Genomic DNA, 26,229 nt, shown 5'->3' on the forward strand with positions numbered 1-26,229 from the left:
GTTAAAGCCATCAACTTGTGGGATAAAGCAGCACTAAATAACTGTATCTTAAAAGGGAGGCATGCTAGCTTCCATATAGGTATACAAAATATTGTGCGGGTTACTGCTAAACTTTTTTGTAAAAGTTTAAAGTGAAAAAGTGAAAGCAACCTAACATCAATTAATAGGAGAATGTGTAAATAAATCATGACACACCTAATGAATTCCTTGGAGTCCTGGTGTGGCGCTGTAGGATACATATTCGACCATAAGGTCGGTTTGAACTACAAGGTCGTTGGTTCACTCACCAGCCGCTCCTTGGAGATGCTACACAGGGTCGCAATGAGTCAGAATTGACTCAACAGCACTTAACAACAACAACAGTGACGTCCATAAAAATAGAATTGGGTAGATGTTTATGTGCTAACATGACAGATGCCTATGAAATATGTTTAGTTTAAAAAAAAAAAGCTGTGACTACAGGCAACTAGAACAATTTGTAAATTTATAGTATAATATTTTCCAATTATATTAACTTTATATTATAAAAATTAACATTATTTTACAATATAGTTTATAAAGCTAACAATTGAAAAATTATATTATAACGTTGAAACAATTCTACTAGTTGGTTCCGACTCTGTATAGGGTTGAAGGCTATGAACCTTTATAGGTGTAGAAAGTCTCATCTTTCTCCCAAGGAATGATTGGTGGACTCAAACCATTTTGCAGTTAGCAGTTCAATTTGTAATCCACTATACCATCAGGGCTCTTTTCGACTCGTTGTTGTTGTTAAATGCCATCAAATCGGTTCTAACTCATAGTGACCCTGTATAGGGTTTCCGAGGAGCAGCTGGTAGGTTTGAACTGTCAACATTGTAGTTCACAGTCCAGTACTAATCCTACAGCACCACACCAGGAATCCCTCAACTATATAAGTAAATATAACTTTTATTGAGCTTTGTGGTATAATTTGTTATGATTAAACTTCAATGTTTTCAATCTATACAGTCACCATACTAAAGACAAATTATCTAGTAAAAGTATCAATCTACCCTGGATTGTGGCCAATTATAACAGTAAAACCATAATTGTAATGACTGTCTAGCATATGAAGGGGCTTCAAAAAGTTCATGGAAAGTGAAATGAAAAGATAATAGATTTTTCCATGAACTTTTTGAAGCCCCCTCGAAAATATACTTATTTTTACACCAGGAAACTAATCTAATTATTGGTGGATTAAATAATACATGCAATGGCTTTACCCTCATATATCACATAGAAGTATTCATTCAGTTGCCATACAATTATTATCAGCATCACCAACACATCACCATCATTATCATTTTATGAAATAAATGAATAAAGAGAAGACATTCATTCTAAAAGTCCACTGTAGCAGTAAAGAACTAGTTAATGTCTATTCCTACAAGAAGGGCTGTGTACCAGGGGGACTCGAGGTTGGCCAGGTGCAGAGATGACTCCAGGGCAAACTGCAGGCATTTGAGTAACAGTAAGTATAGGTCTAAAGTAAGATTCTTTCATAAGGGGTCTTCCCAAGAACTGCTGCATCTAAAAGACAAAAGGAGAAAACAATAACAGTAGTTAGACACATACAGGTAATGATCTATATTTACAGAGTAATGTTTGGGGAAAAACAGTGATTTAAATCCATATACAAAGAATGTAACCCATTTTTTTTAAAAGTATGCTATATTTTTTGTTGTTGTTAGGTGTGATCGAGTTGGTTCTGACTCATACCAACTCTATATAGGGTTTCCAAGACTATAAATCTTTACCGAAGCAGAAAGTCTCATCTTTCTTATAAGGAGTGGTTGGGTTTGAACCACTAACCTAACTGGTTAGCAGTCCAGTACTTAGCCTATGGTGCCACCAGCACTCCTAGCCTTAAAAAAAGAAAAAAAAAGTTATACAGCATTAGCTTAATATATGAATGGAGTACTGGTGTGGCACTGTAGGCTAAGCACTGGACTGCTAACCACAAGGTCAATGGTTCAAACCCACCAGCCATTCCTCTGAAACCCTCTACATGTTGCTATGAGTTGGAACTGACTTAATGGCACATAACAACAACAACAACAAATATATGCATATTTAGAAAAGCATTGAGATGTGGAATGTAATGTAACAGCACGTAGTGAGTGAGAGGAGAACCGGGTTTCTATCTACTTTCTGTCTACCTAGCTGGGTAACACTGATTCCCAGTTTATAAATCAATTAAATAAGAACATTGGGTTAGGTGATCTGTTAGGTTCCCTCCCAACTTTAATAATATAGGACTATAAAAAGAAGATATCCAGTAACTGTTGTTCCTGTTGGTGAACAATAGTAATACTCAGAAATTCTACAAAAGAACCCAAGTTGCCTCTTCATGGAAAGATGAAGGTCTAGGGGTTCTACAAGTCAACGTTTCACTGTGTCTCAGCAATCGAGTACCACTGAACTTAATACCTGAGGCTTATGTAAAACTGGTTCCTGGAAACTCCAAAGTTTATTTTGAGAACCTTAATTAGTTCCCAAAGCTCTGAAGCCATTTCATATTTAGAGTCACGGGAAAGTTTAGCTACAACCTACAAGTAGCAGCAGTTGGGGCATCGACAGAAAGTACAAGTTTCTGATAATCCTAATAAGAATATGTCTTACTTCCTGTAAACTGCAGAAATTTCTCTGTTGGCTTCTTAACACCTTACTTATCAGAGTAATTGCATGTGATGGTGATCTCACCTGGAATAGAAAGATTTAAGATAGAATAGTTCTATAGAACCTGAATTGACAAAAATAATAAAAGGCAATAGTATCCTTTTAAGGATTATGAATTGTATCATATGATGATTTTAGTTCAGAATATTGCTTTTGAAACACTCTGTTAACCCTGCACTGCTCACATAAGGTTACATTCTTTGTTATACTCAACCATGAGTTGAGATAACATTTTTACGGTCCTGTCACAAGCAGGAGTTCTGATATGGTGCTGCAGGATAAGCACTGGACTGGTAAACACAAGGTTTGTGGTTCAAACCCACCAGCCATTCTTTGGAAACCCTATATAGGGTTGCTATAGTCCAGAACTGACTCAATGGCACTTAACAACAAAAAACACAAGCAGGATCCATAGGATAAGTACTAGACTAATAATTGAAATATCAGCAGTTCAAACCCATCAGCTGCTCCACAGGAGAAAGATAAGACTTTCTAATCACATAAAGATTTTCAGCTTTGGAAACCATATACAGGGTTGTTTTAAGTCAAAATTGACTGGACTCCATTGAGTTTAATTGTGGTTTGGGTTACCTCAAGCAGGAAAGCTGATGTGAAAAGTTATCTACCCTAAAGTGTCAGACCTTCTTCATTTATCCTTAGATCTGTTATGACAATGAAAAATATCACCTAATTGTTTCCTTCTAAAGAATCTTTTGAAAGGCTGTGTGGCTTTATTAGGTTAAGGTACAATGTTCCCAGAAAGAGAAAAGGTATTATAATGAATGCATTCATTTTTCTAACATTCATTGACCCATAATAATAAGTAGGAAAGGGGCATAACTGAAAGTTTTAATTGATGTTGAAGGTGGAAAAGAAGAAAAGAGTTCATTGAAAAAAGTAGAAAGCAGAAGTAAAGGAGTGAAGTCCATAGCTTACTATAGCATTAAGCTGAGATGTTTCAGTAATCTAACGGTAAAATGAGAGTAAAATGTCCCCCCTAGAACCTTAGAATGTTGCCTTCTTCGGAAATAGGTTCCATGAAGATATGAGTTAAGATGAGGTCATATTGGGTAGGATGATGTTCTCACATGAAAAGAAAAAGAAACAGACAGGAATGAGGACTACATGAAGATAGAATAAGAGTTCTGAGCGATGCAGCTACAAGCCAAGCAATATCTAATACTATTGGATGTTGGAAGCAGTAAGGAAGGATTCTCCTCTTAAGGCTTCAGAAAGATCATGACATTGTCAACACTTTGATTTCAGATTTCTAGATTCCAAAACTGTTAGAGAACAGACTCCTGATGTTTTAATCCAAACAGTTTGTGGTACTTACGCAAGGCAGCTCTAGGAAACTAATATAAATTTTGGTACTCAGAAGTGGGATGATGTAACAAATACTATTCCACAATTGTGGAAATGCCTTTGAAACTGGGTGATGGGAAAAAAGTTGGAAGGATTTGAGGCCCTTAATAGAAAACACCCAATGAACTCTTGGGATCATTAAAAGCTAAGAGACAAGGAAGGATTCTCCTCCAGAGGCTTCACAGGGAACATAGGCTTGCCAACAACTTGATTTCAGACTTCAAGTCTTCAGAACTATGGTAATTTGAAATGACAGCCCTAGAAAACTATTGTAGAAGACACTGGAACTTCTGAGTATTCACAAGTGGTTTTCTATTATGTAGGTACAGTTGATATAGTAATCAACTGTACCTACATAATAAATGTAGGTACCTACATTTATTTACCTACAAAAAAATGAAAACTATTACCTCTTTAGATATCAAATATATGACTAAGATACAATATACATTTTGGTTTCACCTGTTAGCCAACAAATTTTATAATATGGAAACTGGCAGTCATGAACATAATTACAATTAGTATGTACAACATGTGTAGTCATGGTGTGGCATTGTGGGATAGATAATACTCTGGACTGCAAGGTTAGTTTGAACCACAAGGTTGGTGGTTCAAGCTTACCAGTCGCTCCTTGGAAACCCTATACAGGGTCACTATGGGTCAGAACTGACTCGACCCATGGCACTTAACAACAACAACAAAATGCACAACATGTACCTGTTACATTTAGAAAACACGTTAAACATATCACATTTTCAATGTTTGATAACCTTATCAGTTTATCAGTATAAAAATGGTAAGTTTTCTAAATCTTTTCTTTCTTACCAGTATTTCAGGATTGGGTGGTGGTGGTGGAAGCTGTACTGGAGGCAAGGTACTCAAGGCAAACCCTTGCTTCACCTTATTAATTTGTTCATTGTACTGAGTCTGGTGGAAGAAGAGAAACAATGTTTAGGGCAGAATCAACTTTAAAAGCATTGCATATGAGAATAATTAATGTAGAGTTTTGAATAATATAAAACTTTTTCAACACTGAGGACCTCTTAATTTTACATAAAATAATTCTATAGACCTGTACTGTACAGTAAGCACTGGACTGTAAACCACAAGGTCAAGGTTTCAAACTCACTGGCCGCTCCTCAGAAACCTTATATATAGGCTTATTATAAGTTAGAACTGACTCAACGCCACAACAAAACAGCTTAGACCATCCTCCTCAAATACAAGGGGGCTTCAAATAGAATTTAAAGATAATGAACTATTTCCATGAACTTTTAGAAGCACCTTTGAATAACGAGTTGCATTTATAGAAGTATAATCTTGATTGAAAAAATACAGACACACAAGTCACATATCCCTTATAATAATTTCTCTGTCCTCTCATAATTCTTAATCTGAACGCTAGACCAGAGATGTAAGTTGCTGTTGTTAAATGCCATCAAGTAGGTTCCAATGCATAGCGACCCTACAGAGGGTTTACAAGGAATGGTTGGTGGGTTTGAACTGCCAACTTTGTGGTTAACATCCCAGTGGGTATCCTAGTCCCATACCAGAACTCCACAGATATATACAGGTGAAGTCAAATAGTACTGGTATAAAATCATTTGTAAAATCAGAAACCTTTATTAAACAAAAACATTACAATGTGAAGCTACTGTTTCTCCACATATCCTCCATCTAGGTCTATTTACTTCTGAAGACAGTGTTTCCATCGCTAACCCTTCCTTGAACAATTATGTACTCTTTGATTTACGTTACAACATAATGGCAGTTTTGACATTCAAGGGACTCAAAAGGTGTTCTTGTAAAATGTTCTTTGAGTTTTGAGAGAAAAAATAAGTCGGAAGGCACATGATTGGGGCTGTAAGGCAGATGGGGTAAGGTTTCCCAATGAAATTATTATAAGAAAGCCTTTGCTATCCTCAAAGAATGAGCAGGAGCATTGTTGTGACTGGGGGGAAATTCCTTGGTGTAACTTTCTTGACCTTTTTCTCACAAACACAGTTTTCAATTTTTCTTAAAACTTCTTCATAGTAAGCCCCCATGATCATCCTGTGTCCTTTGAGAAAATCTATTAGGATTACCCCTTTGGAATCCCAACGGTCATCATAACCTTCTGAGCTGACTTTTTTCCCTTGAACTTAACTGGCCCACCAAAAACACTTGAAAGTCACTGTTTTGACTGGACCTGTTCTTTTTTTTTAAAGTACCCTAACAAGGACAAGACAAGTAGTACTGAGAAAATTTGTTTGCAACTATACACTGACCACAGAGACATGTTTAAACATGTTTTTGTTTGGAATAAACTCGTAGTAACATGAACTAGAATCCTATTAGCAATACTTTTTTTACTTATCCTTGAATAGAGATCTTAAAGAATCAAGAAGCTATAAAGAGCATACAAGCTAATAAGCAGAAAAACAAAGAAAATACTTATAATGAAAAGTTTTAAAATGGGAGTAGAAATGTTAGGAATATTCATGCAATGTCCACATTTATCCCCAAACCTGTAATTCTAGTTTACTCCAGCTCCACATCTATTTTTGTTTTATTCTCTTGAATTTCTGTCAGAAATGAAACACTAATCCTTGAAGCTTAATATGTTTTCAACATTTTTGATATTGCCACAATTTTTCATTACTATATTATTTTACAAACAACCCACAGGAGCTTGAAAAAAAAAAGTTCCTATAAATCAAAACATTCAGAAATTTCCATAGAGACATGTTTTTGAAATAGAATAAGGGACTGTTCTTTCAAGGACTGACCTTTGCATAAACCTAACAAATATGCTAAATATTTTCATTGTTGTTGTTAGGTGCCCTCAAGTCACTACGGGCTCATGGCAACCGGATGCACAACACAATGAAACACTGTTCTAATAACTAACTAAAGAAGAGTCAGGGAGGGAAATAGTGAAGACCATAAGGTAGAAGCTGGAGAAATTTGTAGTGCCTTTTGCGGCAGCTCTGCATAAGTGAACCTCATTGTTTTGCAGGATATGTGAAACCACAAAAAAAATCCACAAGAAATCATTATAATAGTGTTGATGTGGTTGCTATTGTTGTGTACCATGGGATTTGTTTTGACTCATAGTAACCTTGTACAGGGTTTCCAAGAACAGCTGGTGGGTCTGAATCACCGACTCTACTAATAAGATAGTCCAGTGCTTATCCTACAGCTTCACACCAACACTCCTTAGATTACTTTTAGTAAGGTCCTAATTCTATTAAATCAATAACTAAGAATGTGTTATTTTGTATTATAGAATTATATAAAAAGTTAATGTTGAAACTCATGCAGATGGACTTGATTTTTTTTTAATTTTCAAATATATTAGTATTCAGGACAAGTTAAGACATTTCTTTTTGTTTGGGACAGAGTTAGTTATGGAATTCTAGAGAAACTTGGTATGAGGCACAATAATGAATATGACCATGAAACTAGAATGCTCCCACAATTAACCAGAAGGAAGCAATCATTCTCAAGTGGAAGACATCATTTTTGTTTCAATAGCAAATATGTTTCTAGAGAAATAAAGGAGCATGTTCTCCCTTAAATTTTTCTTAACACTTGGTTTCAATGTTAGATCTTCATATATATACCACCTAGACCAGTCAGTCAATTTACTTGAAATGTACTTCATGACTTACCCTGAGGAATGCAATCTTGTTTCTAACATCCATCACAATGGCATTCCAACTGTCTACTGAAGCCTTTAATTGAAGTGACTCTAGGTTGCTGGTACAGAAAAAGAGATATATAAGATAGATCTTGCTTTTTATATACCATTTAGGTTCTAAAACATTTCCAATATGTTCTCTACCATATAGGTAAGAAATGTAAAACACTAACAAAATTACTTCCTTGACCAGAAATTATTTCAAGTAGGAAGGGATGTAAGAAAGGGCTTGATATTTAAAAATAAAAATAAAAACTATACAGCAATTTTTGTTTCAATAGCAAATATGTTTCTAGAGAACCAAGTATTTTTACCACCTTGGTGAAATAATTTCTTAGGATGTATTTCTAAACCTTTATAAAGGATCTCCTTCTTCAAAGAAGTAGGGAGACCTAGAAGGCCAAATAGGAAAATTGCCCTATTCATCAATATAGGAACATTCTCAATGATGTCTGATAATTTTTGAGATGTCTGACTCATATTGGAAGCTGTTTTTCTGCTATCTTCACATAGCTGTGGTTGGCTTATCATACTTTGCAAATCTGAAAAAGGTATTCTTCTCTGGGAAGGCAACTTAGAAAGAATTACCTTCTCTTTGGTAATTAGATTTTGGCTTTGTACGGTACATAAATTGCAAGTTCTGATAATCCATTGGGACAGAGTTAGTTTAGGAATTTTAATTCTAAGCCCAGTCTGGGGGCTCAGGACCTTGGTCTCATGGGGCACCATGGTCAACTGACATAATATAGTCAACAAAGAAAATGTTCTACATCCTACTTTGGTGAATAGTGACTGGGATCTTAAAAGCTCATGAGCAACCATCTAAGGTACAACTTTTGGTCTCTCCATGTATAGAAGTAAGAGCGATAAAAATTTGATGATGTTTGGAATCGATTAGTCCAATGGACCAATGGAACATATGAACGTCAATCACCTTGACTCTGAGACCAGAAGAAGTAGATAGTGTACCCAGCTACCAATATCTACTGCTCTGAAAGGGATCACATTAGAAGGTCCTGGATAGAGTGGGAGAAAATGTGGAACAAAACTCAAAATGATAAAAAAAAAAAAAAAAAAGTAAAAGACCAGGCTTACTAGTCAGAAAGAGACTGAAGGATTCTGAGACTATGACCCTTGACCACCTTTCATGCCTAGAAAGGAACTCACCCTATGACCCAATTTTCAGCTAAGCAGTATATAAATATGCAGGGAATAACAACACTAGTAAGGCATGCTCACCATGAAATAGTCAATCATTCAATATCAAAAGGGCAATATTTACCTAAGGACAAAGTTGAGAATGGATGGGAAGTAGGGTGGAATGGAAATATAAACCACAGGGAGGAAGTAAGAAAACTGTTATTACATGGATGGGATTGCAATCATTGAGACGAAACAAAGTATATGATTCAGTGAATCATAAAACTGATGATCTTCTCTGTATACATTTACTTAATTCACAGTAAAAATCACTTTTAAAAAATCTAAGCCCAGCAAATGACTTTGCTAGAATAAGAACAGTGTTGGGGTCTGTCATCTCTAGAAGTAAGATTTCATAATGTCTTTCCAAAGGCTCTCTGTTATACAATACCCCACTCCAGTATCTCCCACCAAGATAGCTTTACATGTTATCAATGGAATACAAAGTGACTCCATAAAACTCTAAATCACTCTATCAAGCAGATAGACAAATCACTTGCAATAGGGATTCCCCAACCCAAACGCACATCAGAATATCCTCAGACTCTTGCTAAATATCAAGATTCTGATTCTTTGGGATTATAGAATAAACAAGATTATTAACATGATCATCATTTTAAAAGAATGAAGACTCAGTGCTAGCGATTCTAATTTAATTCTTTGAGTTTTATGTACTCCCCATAACATTATAAATTTGAGGAAGATTTGATACAGTTTATCCAATATTTGAAAAAAACACTCATTTAGAATACAGCAGTAAAGTGTCTTTGACATAATTTTAGGTATTAATAATAATAATTATCCCAACCCATTCCAAAAGTATTTCATGAACATCAAGCTTTAGGAGGGAAAACAATTAGAAAAAGTTTTCCAGTTAGAATCCACCTTGTTATGTGAATGTGTGCCTCTGGCTGTGACTTTTGATCTGTTTCACCCAAAGGAAGAAAACAAATCTGTCAGTAGCTAATACTGAACACAGCAGATTTCATAGTACATCCGTTGAGACAACAAAGTAAGAGCATCAAAGGAACAAGTGACTTTGGGGTTTCAAAAAACAAGGTGGCTTCTTCACTCCAAAGTTCGATAGTCTATATGTCAAACACATCACAGATTATGTCCAACCATGGAGCCTTTTGCAGTCTCTCTGAAGTCAAGATGCATTTAAAGGGTAAGGTTACCTTGCTGCCATGTGAGTCACCCTGGCAAGTTGGCTGAGACACTCCTTTTCTGTCTGCTCTAAATGAAGCAACCCAAAATCTCGGCGACACTGTAAGAAATACACCTACAGATTTTGAGAGAGAGGAGAGAATTGAAGATACCCTTCTTGTCACTTGCAAATAAACACATTTTCAATAATCTCAAGTATATTAAGCTATTTTTCTACCTCTTCCAACTGCTTCTGGGCTTCTTGACATTACAAAAAATTTTTGATCAATACAGTCCTGTGTTATTGTTGTTTTTAATTCAATGGTTTCAGGGTTGATAAACGATTTAAAAATCTGCACATTTATTCAAATCATCTAGGAAACTTAAATGTAATGCTATGGTCTCAGAGATTCTAATTTAATTAATGGTGGGTATACTTTAGGCATCTAGACATTTAAAAGCTCTCTGTTGACTCTATTATGTAGCAAAGTTTGAGAACATTCAAAAGAAAGACTGACATTTTACTTTTATTGGTGAAGTAAGAAAACAACTGGACCATATAGAACCATAATATCCAAATGGGCTTTGTAGGTCATCTAAGCAAATCTCCCTCCCAAAGCAGAAATTAGTGCATTATTACTGATGCATGACAATTTAGCCTCTGTTTTTTGTTTTATATTGGCTATTGTTTGTTTCTGCTTTCCTTTTTTTAAATATGAATTGTTCAATGTTCACTAAAAATAGCTTATTATATGATTAGCATTAAGTGTTAGAAGCCCTTTTTTTCTAAAACGAATACTAAAAGTAGAAAGCAGCTTTCCTTTCTGACTGAAAACAGTGAAAACCAAAACATATAAACATGAGCTTTTATGGTAAGCCAAACTCTTTCTTTCATTAAAGCTAATACTTCAACAATTTATCCTCCAGGGATTTTTGGATCAGATACCCCTCCTTGGCTGGTGATCCCAAGTATTCTGCTAGAGAACAGAGCTTACCCAGGCAGAGGTGGGAAGATTTTATAATGCTTTTAATGTCAGTGAGCTCTTCAAAAATGTGGATATTATACACCAAGTTTGGTTATCTATAGATAAAAATTACATATACACACAATCATATTTCTTTTGAAAGCCTCTAGCTAACCTAGAAGAAATTGTGTACCACTTGGTGAGTCTGGAAGCCAAACTGCACTTTGACATTGATGTATGTATCTGATGGGGACAACGTATATGATGGGTACATATGTGTTTTAGGAGATCAAGGGAGCAGCAGAAGAAAAAGGAGGAATTCTAGCCACAGTGAAATGTTATGTAATTCTTAGAAGTTGGATTGAGTACTCTGGCTTCATGAGAATTTTCCCAAGATGCCTGCATTAGCTATATGTTGTGGTGGTGGTGGTGAAGTGCCTTGGAGTCGGTTCCGACTCATAGTGACACTTTTCAGGGTTCCTGAGGAGCAGCTGGTGAGTTTGAACTGTCGACCTGGTTCACAGTCTAGTGCTAATCCTACAGCACCACACCAAGAGTAGTTACTGAAGTAAACTAATTTCTTGGGGTTATTTGAGAAAGTACAACATAAGATCATTAACGTTCAAGTATTCATGCATAATGTACCAATGAATCAAAAGGCACCAGAGTTTGAGCTGTGTTTTCCCAGTTGATCCTAAAATGTCTTTTTTTTTTCCAAAAAATTTTAATGTATTAACCGCCCATATCCCATCCTTTTTGTTGTTGTTGGTGATTGTTTTTTTGTTTTTATGTTTGATGCTTTACCTCTGCTGTTAGAGCTCTGCTGGTTTCTGCATTCAGTTTGTTCACGTATGTTTTAATTGTGCTTTCCAGATTCTGCTTCTCCACTTCCCACTGAGACCTGAAATATTTGACATGAAAATGTCAAAACATTACTACACAAGAAGGAACAATATTCTGTATCCTATTCCAGGGAAGAAAAATACACGGCATACAGTGAGCATAAAATGATTTCTTGGGGAAATACGCAGCATCTACAAGTGGGCTTTAAAAAGTTCGTGGAGAAATGGTATGAAAAAATAACACAAGTTTTCCACTAACTGTTTGAAGTCTCTTCATACAAATGGGAGAAGATACTGCTAGCTATCCTTTACTAGCATAAAGAAACTAGAAGTTTTAATGTTTTTAGTATAGGTATGATGATTAAAAATTTGGCTCTGAAATCAATTTGTCTTAGGATGAATCTAAATTCCAAAACTTACTAGATGTGAAACCTTGGGCAAGTTATTTACCTTCTCTTTGCCCTAGTTTCCTTATATTTTAAAAACAGAGAAAATTGTAAAACTTTCAAATTTTCAAAGATATGTGAAACATCATCAAGATAATCTATATAAGATCTTTTGCATTTGGTACATAACAAGTACTAAATAAATATTAAAAAATCAAAACAACACTCAATGCCACTGAGTCAATTTCAACTCACAATGTCCCTCAGAGGAGCAGATAGCTTCATCTTTCTCCCTAAGAGTGGCTGCTGAGGTTTGAACTGTCAACTTTGAGGTTGGCAGTCCAATGCTGGTCTCATAGTCCCATTTAGGCTATTAGCAATAAAGTTTACATAGAATAAGACTTAGACAAGCATTTTCCTATCCCAACAACAGTAACCATAGAAGTTTTTATTATCATTACTATAAAGCTAAGTCACTGCATAAAATATTATACTGGTTATATAGTATTCACATTCAGTGAAATGAGAAACAAATACTTATGAGAGAAGGAAATAATGGTAAGGATATTGTATATGAAAGGCACTGATGGAAACTAGCTACCTATAAAAATTTGTGTTTTCTTTTTCTTTTCCAGTTCTGTTTCTGGTGGCATAGAAGATTAGGTGTTGATCTGTCAGCCACAAGGTTAACAGTTCAAATCCACCAGTCACTCTGCAGGAGAAAGATGAGACTTTCTGCTCCTATAATGATTTACAGCCTCAGAAACCCTATACAGGATCGCTATGAGTTGACAACCAGCCCCATCATTCTATCTCAGCTTTCCACACTTGAACCCCAGAACTCTAGCGCATATAAACTAAATTCTGTTTTTAATGAAAAGAGTTAATTCAAAATATAACATTGTAATAGAGCCTTTTATAATAGAATCTATTATTATAGACATCTGGATGCTTGAGCACCTGGCAAACATTGCTGAGAATTTGATATACTATAGTATAAATATCATTAAGATCTGAGATTTTAAGGGGAAAACTCTAAAATATCTAAACAGATAATATTAACTCAACAAGAAAACAATTTGTTATTTGCCCTTAAACATTGTGAAAAACTATTCCTATAAGAACACAAAAAGTAGATAAATTGGACTTCATCAAATTAAAAACCTTTGTGCTTCCACAGACACCATTGAGAGCACAGAAAGACAACCTCCACAATATGACAAAGTTTTTGCAAATCATGTATCTGATAATGAACTCTTAAAACTTTACAATAACACAAACAACTAAAATGTTAAAAGTGGGGAAAGAATATGAATAGACATTTCTCAAAAGTAAAAATGTTACAAATGACTAATTAGCATACGAAAAGAGTCTTAGCATCATGAATCATTAGGAAAATACAAAATAAAATTTGACTGAGGTACCGCTTTATACTCACTAGAATAGTTACAATTAAAAAAAAAAAAAAAAGACAAGAAACTTGACAAGTATTGACAAGGATAGGGAGAAACTGGAACCTTGTGCACTGCTGATGGGAATGTAAAATGGTTTGGCTACTATGGAAAACATTTTACTGATTCCTCAAAAAAGCTACACAAGAAATTACCATTGACGCAACAATTCTACTCCTATTCATATGCCCAAAAGAAATGAAAGCATAAAGTAAATATTTTTGCACAAATGTTCATAGAGCACTATTCACAATAGGCAAAAGGCAAAAATATGTGAACCAGAATAAAACTAGTTAAGTTTTTTGAAACTTCTGCTGCAGTTGCAAACTGCTGCCAAATCAATGACAACTCATATGGACCCTGTATAAGGTTTCCAAGGCTGTAAATCTTCCCAGGAGCAAAAAGCCTCATATTTTTCCTGTGAAGCAACTGGAGGATTTGAACTGATGACCTTGTGGTTAGAAGTCCAACACATAACCCACTACATTACCAAAGTTCTTTTATGACACTGGTGGTGGTGGTGGTGATGGTGGTGGTTGTGTGTCGCTGAGTCAGTTCCCACTCATAGTGACCCAGTATAGGGTTTCCAAAGCTGTAAATCTTTATGGAAGCAAAGCGCCTAATTTTTACCCATGGAGCAACTGGTAAATTTGAATTATTGACCTTATGGTGAGCAACCCAGCTGGTAATCCACTACACAGTTAAGTTTTACTCTGATTCAGTTATCTATTTTCATAACAGTAAGTCTGTAGGATAAGCACTGTACTGTGAGCCACAAAGTCAACGGTTTGAGCCCACCAGCCACTCTGTGGGAGAAAAACAAGGCTTTCTGTTCCCACAAAGATTTGCAGCCTCAGAAACATTATACAGGGTTGCTGTGAGCCAGAAGCAACTTGTCAGCACTAAACAACAACAGTTTCAGAAAGCAGTCACATTTACTGGTACTGATTAAGGTAAAAATGGTGGTGTTGGTTGTGTACTGACTCCTAGCAACGCTGTATAGGGTGTCTAAGGCTGGGAATCTTGACGAGAGCAGAAAGCCTGGTCTTTCTCTTAAACTCTAGTCTCTGATATTTGTTTTTGGTGGGATCATAACTTTGGTGATTGAATCTCTCTCAGCAGTTTTTATGGCCAGAGCTAAGGTAACCATAGCTCCCAAGTTGCCTGGGATAGCTATTGTTCCCCAATGTGATTTTAATACTGTTCACTTTCATGCTAACGCGTTTCATAGTTTCTATGATAAATTATATGACTACCTAGCCAGAATGAGTCCTGATGTGGTGCTGTAGGATAAATACTGGACTGCTAACGCAAGGTTGATGGTTCAAACCCACCAGTCACTCTTTGGAAACCCTATACAGGGTCACTATGAGTGGGAACTGACTTTACGGCACTTAACAACCATAACAACTAGCCAGAAGGCGCTCTGGTGGCACAATTGTTAAGAGTTCAGCTGCTAACCAAAATTCTGGTGGTTTGAATCCACCCTATGGTTCTACAGCAAAAAACAATCTGTGGCCATAAAGATTGTTGCTGTTGGTTGTTGCTAAGTGCTAAGTTGGTTCCGAATCATAGCGACCTTGTATAGGACTTCCAAGGACCAGCTGGTGGGTTTGAGGTGCCAACATTGCAATTAGCATTCCAGGGCTGATCCTACAGTGCCACACTGGGAGTTCCACCCTAGGAAACCTTATGATGCCCTGAGTCATAATCAATTCAAGGGCACTCAACAACAACCCCAGTGAGAGTATAGTAAATGGAATATATAAGAGTTTCAGAGACAATGCACTCTTACTAAAGCAAAAGTGACGTTCTGACACGTACCTTTTCATGGAAAGTTGCTCTTTAAGGTTTTTTATTTCATTGTCTTTCGCATGGATTTGACGCTGTAATCTAAGCAAATAGAAGAAAAGAGTCATGAAATGATATTTCTCATTAACAGTTGTAGGTAAGCGCCATCAAGTCGGTTCCAACTCATAGCGACCCTGTGTAGGGTTTCCAAGGAGCAATTGGTGAGCTTGAATAGACAACTTTGTGGTTCTAACCGATCTTGCAGCCCAGCACATTAACCCACAGCTCCAAGACCTGAGGAGGAACTAAATATGTACATTTTAAACCACAGTTTTTGAGCCTGAAAACAATTGCTGGACTCCTGTGCCTAGTTTTTCTGAAATTTATATTTCCTATTTCTGATGTCTGTTTTGCTTACTTCCCAAAGAAAGAGGAACTAAATTCTAACCTGGTAGATTAGAAAGTAGAGAGAAGTGTTATATCACCAGTTCACTAACTTGGAAAAACGTATCCATTAGACATTTAAGTTGTTGTTGTTGTTGCTGTTACATGCTGTTGAGTTGTTTCCAACTCATATAGACCCTATTATCAGGTTTCTGAGGAGTGGCTGGTGAGTTTAAACTGCCAACCTTCGGTTCAAACCAACTTTGAGGTTGAGTATTTGTCCTACAGTGCCACAGCTTACCCAATAGAAAACAAAGATGGGATCTTCTGATTTTTGAGGTCTGTTATGGGAGTTCTGGTGTGTTGCTGCGAGTTAATGTGTTAGACTGTAAGGTCGATTTGAACTGCAGGTTGGCAATTCACCATGAGTTCGAACCTGCTCAATGGCACTTAGCTACAACAACAACAAATGGGAGTCCTGGTTTGGTGCTACAGTATAATGCACTAGACTGAAAGGTCGATTGGAAACACAAGGTCAGAGGTTCAAACCCATAAGCTGCTCCTCAGAAACCCTATACAGTGTCACTTTGAGTCAGAACTGAGGTGACGGCATTTAACAAAAACAACAATGGGACTGAGAACTTTAAATTTTATAAAGAAACATTATATCAAGTCACGCCAATTATCAAAGACTTAAGGTCTGAAACTAATAAAACCTTAAATATAGAAAATGAGGCTATATGTAAATAAGAATTTTAATTATAACTATAAATTATAATTAGGGAGTCACTTACCTAAATGGGAAGACTGGATAAAATTTTATGTAAATCAGAAAGTATAACTTGCTATCAGATTAAAATTTGATATGTAAGAAGTTATTAAGAGAAATACAAAATAATATGTGCTGGTTAATATATGAGTATATTCACATTTTTAGTATTCTTCCTTTGTGCTGCTATATTTCTTTTCAAAACCAATATTTACTTGTTAATTTGTTTCAATATGAAGAGATAGCAAAAGCACATTTCTCTTTAAGTATCTGATATATTCAGACCCTTGGGATACACTGTTTTGGTTAACATAAATTATTGTAATGATAAAACCTTAAAACAATTATTTTAACTTTGGCTGGGTTGCTCACCAGATTTCAGAGACTGCCAATTTACCTTTGATATAAATTTCTTAGCAGCTATAAAGAATTATAATCATAATTTAGTTGGGCTTGTTGTTGTTAAGTGCCATCCAGTTGGTTCTGACCCATAGTGACCTGATATCGGGTTTCCAAGGAGTGACTGGTGAGTTTGACCACTGACCTTGTGGTTCAAACCGACCTTTCGGGTCCTGCACTTATCCTACAGTGCCACACCAGCTGGGCTTAGAAAACAGTAAGACAAAACAAAATAGGTCTCTTTCTATGCAAAAGAAATCATGTTCTCAAACAAACAAACAAACAAATACAAGCTTTGCCACTGTGTTTCAGTCAGAAGACTGACTACAGGAAATTATGCCTACTAAGGCACACAATACATACGTAATAATATATATAAGATTGACACTTTCCTTTGTTTTTATAGTGTACTTTTATGTGTCAATATTTTACTCAACTCTATACAGCATGAGCAGTTTCTTACTTCTCTATCTCTTCAGAAGGTAACAAATAAGGTTGTTTTTTTAGGCAAGTGCAGCCTATGGTCAGTTCTTAATGTGTAGTTACAGTGCCACCTAGTGGCTATATAAGGATTATCTATTACAGATAGTGTACATTACAGCCTTGGAGTCAGTTCTAACACATAACAACCCTGTATAAGGTTTCAGGAGTCCTGGTGTGGTGCTGCGGGTTAATGCGCTGGACTGCAAAGTCAACTTGAACTGCAAGTTCAGCTGTTAAAGCTCACCAGCCACTCACTATGAGTTGGAACCAACAGCGCTTAACATACAACACAATAAGGTTTCAGAGGAGCAGCTGGTGGGTTTGAACCACCAACTTTATGGTTCATAGTCCACTGCTTATTTTACAGCATAATATTACAGTGAAAAAAAAACTAGAAATCCCTGCTATCAACAAATTCACACTTACTTGGAAACCTTATTGATTCCAAAAGTCACTTGTTGGTTTAGAGACGAAATTATTTTATCTTTCTTTTTAATCTGCATTTGGCTTTCTTGCCACCGAAAAGTGACTGTTTTCAACTGCTTTTTGAAATCCTGATCAATGAAAAATATTTCAAAGTTAATTCTATATAAAGTGCCAGAAATCATGAAAAGAACAAAAAAAAAACTGAGTTTTTTCTTGAAAAGAATATGCCAATAAATTTAACATTTCAAGACCCTCTGATTTCCAGCAGATCTAATAGCCAAAGTACTTACTTCGCACTGATAGTGCAATTTACAAAGCTGCTGTTGATTAGCAAGCCTTTCCTTGTCAGTTTCTCCATAATCTGCAGTTACCTTGCTGGTTGACCCCTATTAAGCAAATGAAATATGCATGTCTGAATTTGAGTTCATATAAAATCAACCCTTAGTCTTTTGGGGCAGGATATCTTATTTTCCCTTTTTAAAAAGGCACAGATATTTTATATAAAGGATATTTAAAGTTGCCATCTATCTTCTACTCCTGCTTTGTTTTCAATACAAATGGTGCTTCACTGTTCAGGTTAGAGAAACCTGCCTTTTACCAGTTATAGTTGTATGCAATAACATTACCTGTGTGCTTGCTGTGTTTTAAGAGCTTTCTGTACAATGCACTTCATGGTCATGGGAATCTTATCAGGTGGACACTTATTATTCCAGTTTTACAAATGATAAAAGTCTGTAAGTATTCTTCTTAAGTGTGAATCTGAATTTGAACTCATGCAATCTGCCTTCAAAGGCCAAGTACTTAATTATTACACATGATGATCCGTCAGGGACTATGTTTTAGCATAGCTCTTGACATACAGTAAGGGCTAAATGTCGTCTTTTGAATAAATGAATAAACAAACATTTCTAGAAAGTCTGCAGTGTTACTTTGATTCTATATTTAAGTTCTAATAGTTCTCATGACTGTTGAATGAAAACTAGAAGCTCCACATTTAAACTTTAATATGATATTCAGAGCTAAGAATATGATATTTCAGTTAAAATACATTTATCTTAATATTATTAGAAAGAAGAAAAGTTACATAAAAATTATATGAATGTTATACTATTTTAGCCAGGCAATAATCTTTATTAACTGATGATTAATATTCTTGTACCCTATATCATCTTATGAGAGTACTTAAGACTCTGAATATATCTATATAATATACGATTACATGATGGGGCTTCAAAAAGCTTGTGAAAAACTTTCATTATGTTTAAATTCCATTTTCCCATGAACTTTTTAAATCCCCCTTGTATTTAAACCATGGAGTAGATGATCATGAAATTACCTCAATATGGAATGCTCTTGAGGGGGTAAAACAAGAGTTTTTAAATAAAACAAAACATTTGTTCTGTTGAACACTTAAAATCATTTCCATATGTATCTTTACATATAAATACATCATTTCAAGCAGTGACTACCAAGAAATAAACCAAAGGGAAACGAAACAAAGCAAAACTGTGATATATTAACATCTTCGTAGACATTCCATGGTAACAACCAGAATTCCATAAAAATAATAATAATAAAATAGCTTTGTTTTACTATATTTCTCATGACACTTAAACCCAAGATTATGCCAGTTTTGCCTTTTATTTTTTTCTTCTGTATTGGAAAATCTTCATAAGGAATGAATTTCTAAAGCCAGGAAATGGTTTGAAAGCTTCAGTAAAAAACTTTCCAGCTTCCAAGATTCTTTTTATTCATTTTTACCTCCTTACTCCCTTCACCTCTCTTTCCCTTCATTGCTTTTTTTATTTTCTTTTTGACTAACAGTGTAAACCACAGGGCTAACATGTGTTCAATGAGTGAGGAAAACAGAATTAATAAGTGTTCCTAGAAGAAAGAAGCCTCTCTAGTCAGGCTTACCTGTTCTATCATGTCCAGAATATGCAATTCATCCAGGGTATAGTTCTTTTCTTCACTTGCAGAATCTTCTTGCACATCACTTGAATCATCATTCATAAATCCAATGAAGCGTGGACTTCCTTGCTGCTTCTTTATCTGCTCTTCGTTCCCTACCATATGTATGCTATCATGATGACATAATCAGTAAGATCTTTTAAAATTGTACTGTGCTTTCCATCTAAGTCACTGTTTCCCAAATTGTTATTATGCTGGTTTCATGGGATGCTTAGCATAAGAATGGGCCACGGTCAAACATCAATTTAGACAGTATTCAGATGGTGTCTTTCTCTTGAAGATTCACAGTGTGTATTAGCATATTTCGGACAGCACTCAGCTGAGACACCTATTTAAATTCTGCTCATTCCAGTGCTTTCAAGAATTATTAGACCTCAGACCTCATTTTTCAAATTGTATCTACTAACAGCAATTACTTCAGGAAATAATACTTTGGGAAACATTGACAAGCATTTCTATATTTGCTCTATCATTTTATCATCACAACATTCTTGACAGGTAGGTTAGTTGAAGCAACTTCTATTGTTTTAGGTCAAGTATAAATCTAAACACAGGACCATAAACAGCAACATAATGTGAGTTTTTAATGGATAATTCTTTTACAACAGGACTTTTATGAGACTGTAGTAATAACATGGATTTCAGTAACTAGGAACAACTGGAAAAAATGAAAAGATTAGAGGTACAATTTCAATGAACCAATTTTATACTTACCTCTAAATTTTAAATATAGGCCTCACTACCTTTTCAGTTAGCTTGCTATTTTGTTGTTAAGTACAGTTGAGTCAGTTTCAACTCATAACTACCCTGTATAGCAGAGGTGGGGTATGTCTAGCCCTCAAGCCGTATTGTTGTTGTTGTTATGTGCCGTGGAGTCCTTTCCGACTCATGGCGACCTCACATAGGGTTTCTGAGGCTGTAAATCTTTATGGGATCAGAAAGCCTCATCTTTCTCTGGCTCAAGCTGCACAAAGCCCATGAAATCATTCAGCTTGACTTTGCCAAGGCAACCGCAGTTCCAGCCATCACATTAGGAGTTAATTAATTAAATGTATGACCAAGTATAGAAGGCTAATATTTAAGTTGATAATTTTGTATGGCCCGTGAGTGATGTAACAAATTTGGATAGAAAAAAGTTTCCCCACCCTTGCTGCATAGGATTTCCAAGGAGCAGCTAGTGGTTTTGAACTGCCAACCTTGTGGTTTTCGGTCCAGCGCTTATCCTACAGCGCCACTAATTTCCTTTTTAATCCTACTGAATGACAAGAAATAATACATTTACTTATGTTGTTGTTGTTGAGTACCATTGAGTCAGTTCTGATTTATAGCAACCCTGTATAGGATTTCTGAAGAGTGGTTGGTGGATTTGAATCCCTGACCTTGTAGTTAATAGTCTAGTGCTTCTCTTATAGCATCACACCAGGGCTTCACATTTCCTTACTTACTTATGTTGTTAATTGTTGTAGAGTCAATTCAGACACACAGTGACCCTTTATAAGGTTTCCAAGGAGTAGCTGGTGAGCTTGAATCACAGACCTTGTGATTAAAGCAACTTTGCAGACCAGAACATTAACCCACAGTATTACACATTCATTTATAGCATGATAAAATTACTTGGAAGTCCTGGTGTGCCACTATGGGTGAATGTACTGGATTACAAAGTTGGTTTGAGTCTCAAGATCGGTGGTTCAAGCTCCCCAGTCATTCCTAGGAAACCCTATACAGGGTCACTATGGGTCAGAACAGACTCGACGGCACTTACAAGCAACAACAATAACAAAATTGCCTGATTTTACCGGTGAATAAAAATAACAGAGATAAGTCTAGGATGGATTATTAGTTTTCTTAGGCCACTGAAACCTAGAAAAAAAATAACACCTAATACTTTTAGGATGATTTGTAAAACACTATATAAACAGTCATTAAGTATCACTGAGATAGTCTTGAATGACCCATATATGTTTAAAAGCTTAACAAAATCAATTGTGTGTATAGACTAGCAGCTCCCAAACCCAACTAACTTTCTAAATTACCTGAAGAGCTTTTAAAAAACATTTTCCCCGGTACCTACACAACTACAAAAATATACACTAATTTGTATTTTAGGTAAACCACCCCCAAGATTATTGCTGAATTTTTAAAGTATAATAGCATTAGGATAATAAAGGCACATGGCCACATTTTTAAGAGATGCAAACTAAAGCATGAAGGAGTAAAGTTATCTGCTTCTGTGTTTGGAATTAAAACCACTTCAACAAAGAAGAAAATGGTAAGTTATATTTGAAGCAAATACAGCAAAAGAAAAATAGCTGGTGAGTAAGGTTGATCGGTATGAATACTATTCTGTTTACTGTTGTATATATTTGAGAACTCTAATGTAAAAGAAAAATTCCCTGGGAAATTGTATCATCACCCAGATTTGGGTTTCTACTAGAAGTAAGCAAAATGAACAAAATGATTGACAACCTTGTTTTACTCTCTAGTAAGTTATTTTTATGGCATCTAGACATGGACTGAAAACAAAACCATTGGTCATTAGTTGCCAAAGAAAAGTGAAAACCCATCATGGGTGATGACCTATTTGCTTACCAAGTAATCATGACCATCATAATAAGAGAAAATCAACTCTAAATGATAGCTTCCAAGTTAACTCCTGGTGTGGTGCTGCAGGATTAGTACGCGTCTTCAGCCACAAGGTCAGCAGTTCAAATCTACCAGCTGTTCAGCAGCACTTAGCAACAACAATCATCTTAAAGGTCTCTTAATTATGTCCCTGAAGTACTATAGTCTCTAAAGTTACTAATATTCAGTTAAAACTGTTTGATATGAATAATATTTCCCCCCTTAGTACACTGTCATCACTTATAAGGTTGGACAACACATTTAACAGTGACCTTTTGATCTTACAAAGTTTCCATTGTTGTTGTTGTTAAGTACCGTGGACTTAGTTTAGACACAGGGTTTCTGAGGCTGTAAATCTTTACGGGAGCAGAAAGCCTCGTCTTTCTCCCACGGAAAAGCTGGTAGTTTCGAACTGCCGACCTTGAGGTTAGCAGCCTGATTCAAAACCACTACACTGCCAGAGCTCCTTAGAAAAATTCACTGTCAAGAACTGGGATAAAAAAAATCCTCCAGTTAATTTAAAAACAAACAAACAACAAACCAACTTAAAAAAACAATCTCTTCTGTACTAGTAAAAATGGTCATTTGGGACATACAACGATCTCTGTCCTTCTTAAAAGTTAAGTCATACTGAGTCTATGTTTTGCTAATCACATTTTAGACTAAATTCTAAAAGATTGCAAGTTAGATCAAGTCAGTCTTTAAATGAAGCAGTTAGAACACGATGACTACTGAGTAGCCTTACAGAAAAATTGTGAGTTTCTATTCTTCCAAGTAAATAGTAATTTAACTTTTATCATTTTGTACAAAGCAACAACCTATTAAGACAAGGAACTGCCACTTCTTCCCTTCAATGATAACATGCCCCAGAGCACAACTATATCACACACTGGCAAAGCATATTTCAGAAATATTGAGAAAAAATGCTTTAATAACATAAACTAGCACTTACACTTGCTCTTCATTTGATTCCTTATTCTGAAAAAGAGAAAGAATTACTCATTTATAATTAAATAGGCTAGTAACTTAATACAAATTAATATTGCACAGTGATCTGAGGTAATTTCCCTTTTATTTACCCCTCAAACAAAGAAACATATTTTACAGTGGTATGCATGTAACTATGTTCCCACTTGTCTGTCAGTTGGTTATATGTTGCTACAATGCTGGAGACAGTATAGCCAGTGTTTCAAAACAAGCAGGATCACCCATAGCGGACATGTTTTAATGAACATTACAGACTAAGAACAAACTTGCTGTTGTTTTTGCTGTTGTTGTTAGGTGCCATTGAGTCAGTTCCAACTCTTAGTGACCCTATTTACAATAGAACAAAACACTACCCAGTCGTGGGCCACCCTGATAATCACTGCTATGCTTGCGCTCATCATTTCTGCCACTGTGCCAATCCATCTTGTTCCTCTTTTTCTCTGACACTTCACTATATCAAACATGATATCCTTCTCCAGTAATTGGTCCCTCCTGACAACATATCCAAAGTAAGGGAGACAAAGTCTAGCCATCTTAGTTTCTAAGAAGCACCCCTGGCTATACTGCCTCCAACACAGATCTGTTTGGTAGGCCATGGTACTTTCAATATTCCCCTCCAACACCGTAACTCAAATATGTCAATTCTTCTATGGTCTTACTTGTTCACTGACCAACTTTCACATGCATATGAAGTTATTGAAAAATACCATGGCATGGGTCAGGAGCACCTTAATCCTCAAATTGACATCTTTGCTCTTCAACACTTTAAAGAGGTCTTGTGTAGCAGAAAGAACAGACTAAGAAGAGAAAGCAGGTGGTTCACTTCTGAAGAATTAGTCACTGGTAACCTTACGAATGTTTACCTGTGCTTTATTGACTATGCAAAGGCTTTGGATTGTGTGAATCATGACAACCTATGGACAACATTGTGAAGTATGAGTATTCCAGAACACTTAATTGTGCTCATGAGGAATCTGTATATAGACCAAGAGGCAGCTGTTTGAACAGAACAAGGAACACCAAATGGTATAAAATTAGCAAAGGTATGCACCAGGGTTGTATTTTCTTTCATCATACTTATTCAACCTGTATGCTGAACAAATAATCTGAGAAGCTGGATTATATGAAGAAAAGTGTGGCATCAGGATTGGAGAAAGACTCACTAACAACCTGCAATATGCAGATGATACAACCTTGATTGCTGAAAGTGAAGAGTACTTAAAATATTTACTGATGAAGATCAAAGACCACAGCCTTCGGTATGGGTTGCACTTCAATGCAAAGAAAACAAAACTCCTCACCATTGGACCAATAAACAACATCCATATAAAAGGAGAAAAGACTGAAGTTGCCAAAGACTTCATTTTGTTTGGATCAACAATCAACACTCATGGAAACAGCAGTCAAGAAATCAAAAGATGCACTGCATTGGGCAAATCTGCTGCACAAGACCTCTTTAAGGTGTTGGAGAGCAAAGATATCAGTTTAAGGAATAAGGTATACCTGACCCAAGCCATGGTGGGACCAGTCACTGGAGAAAGACATCATGTGGAGTGTCAGAAGAAAAGAGAAAGACCCCCAATGACATGGCCTGGAACAATGGCAGCATCAATGGGCTCAAGCATAGCAACAATTGTAAGGTTGGCCCAGGACCAGGCAATATTTTATTATGTTGTGTGTAGGGTCACTTTGGGTCCACACAGACTTGATGGCACCAAACAACAACAACCTTATGAAGGAGTTCTCTTGTGACGCTTTAGATAAGCATTGGACTGAAAGGTTGGTTTGAAACTCAAGGTTGGTGGTGCAAACTCACCAGTCACTCCATGGAAACCTATACAGGGTCACTATGAGTCAAAACTGACTAGACAGCAGTTAACAACAACAACAACCTTAATAGTGGAATGTTGTTTGATATAGTGCCAGAAGATGAGCAACTCAGGTTGGAAGATACTCAAAATAACACTGAGAAAGAGCTGCCTCCTCAGTTTCAAGATCTTCAAATACAATGCTGTCTGTGGAGGCATAATAACAACTCTATGCTTACAAGGAAGATGAGTTAGTACAATTATTATTCAAATTTAAGTGGCAACCACCAAAGTCAATGATGAAATTGAAGAATTCTACCAACTTCTTCAGTCTGAAACTGATCAAATATGCAATCAAGATGCATTAATAATTACTGGTGATTAGAATGTGAGAGTGGGAAACAAAAAGGAAGGACCAATAGTTGGAAAATATTTCCTTGGTGATAGAAATGATACTGGAGATCATATGATAAAATTTTACAAGACCAATTATTTCTTCATTTCAAATACCTTTTCTCAACAACATAAATGGTGAGTATATACATGGATCTCACCAGATGAAATATGTAGGAATCAAATTGGCTACATCAGTGGAAATGACAATGAGAAACCCAAAATTATCAGCTAAAACAAGAGCAAGGGCCAACTGTGGAACAGCCAATCAATTTATATATGTATATGTTGTTGTTAAGTGCTGTCGAGTCGGTTCCGACCCATAACGACCCTCTACAGGGTTTCCGAGGCTATAAATCTTTATGGGAGCAGAACGCCTCATCTTTCTCCCATGGAGTGGCTGGTAATTTTGAACTTCTGGCCTTAAGGTTCACAGCCCAATTAGTAACTACTACGCTA

The 26,229-nt window shown here is 36.0% G+C and overlaps 1 protein-coding gene across 1 annotated transcript in view; it reads right to left on the minus strand.

Moving 5' to 3' along the window:
• The window catches only part of DZIP3 (DAZ interacting zinc finger protein 3), a 115,608-nt gene that overhangs the window by 12,111 nt on the left and 77,268 nt on the right, over nt 1-26,229 (minus strand). Inside the window, exons 18-27 of the mRNA XM_006873318.1 lie at nt 23,535-23,560; nt 19,907-20,069; nt 18,280-18,375; nt 17,990-18,117; nt 15,562-15,630; nt 11,863-11,959; nt 10,126-10,229; nt 7,719-7,806; nt 4,891-4,992; nt 1,426-1,551 (exon numbers count right to left, since the gene is read on the minus strand). Of these exons, the coding sequence (XP_006873380.1) occupies nt 1,426-1,551; nt 4,891-4,992; nt 7,719-7,806; nt 10,126-10,229; nt 11,863-11,959; nt 15,562-15,630; nt 17,990-18,117; nt 18,280-18,375; nt 19,907-20,069; nt 23,535-23,560 (999 nt within the window). The remainder of the gene's footprint in view (nt 1-1,425; nt 1,552-4,890; nt 4,993-7,718; nt 7,807-10,125; nt 10,230-11,862; nt 11,960-15,561; nt 15,631-17,989; nt 18,118-18,279; nt 18,376-19,906; nt 20,070-23,534; nt 23,561-26,229) is intronic.

Source organism: Chrysochloris asiatica, unplaced genomic scaffold (genome assembly GCF_000296735.1).
Source record: "Chrysochloris asiatica unplaced genomic scaffold, ChrAsi1.0 scaffold00236, whole genome shotgun sequence".
In the NCBI taxonomy this organism is placed as follows: domain Eukaryota; kingdom Metazoa; phylum Chordata; class Mammalia; order Afrosoricida; family Chrysochloridae; genus Chrysochloris; species Chrysochloris asiatica.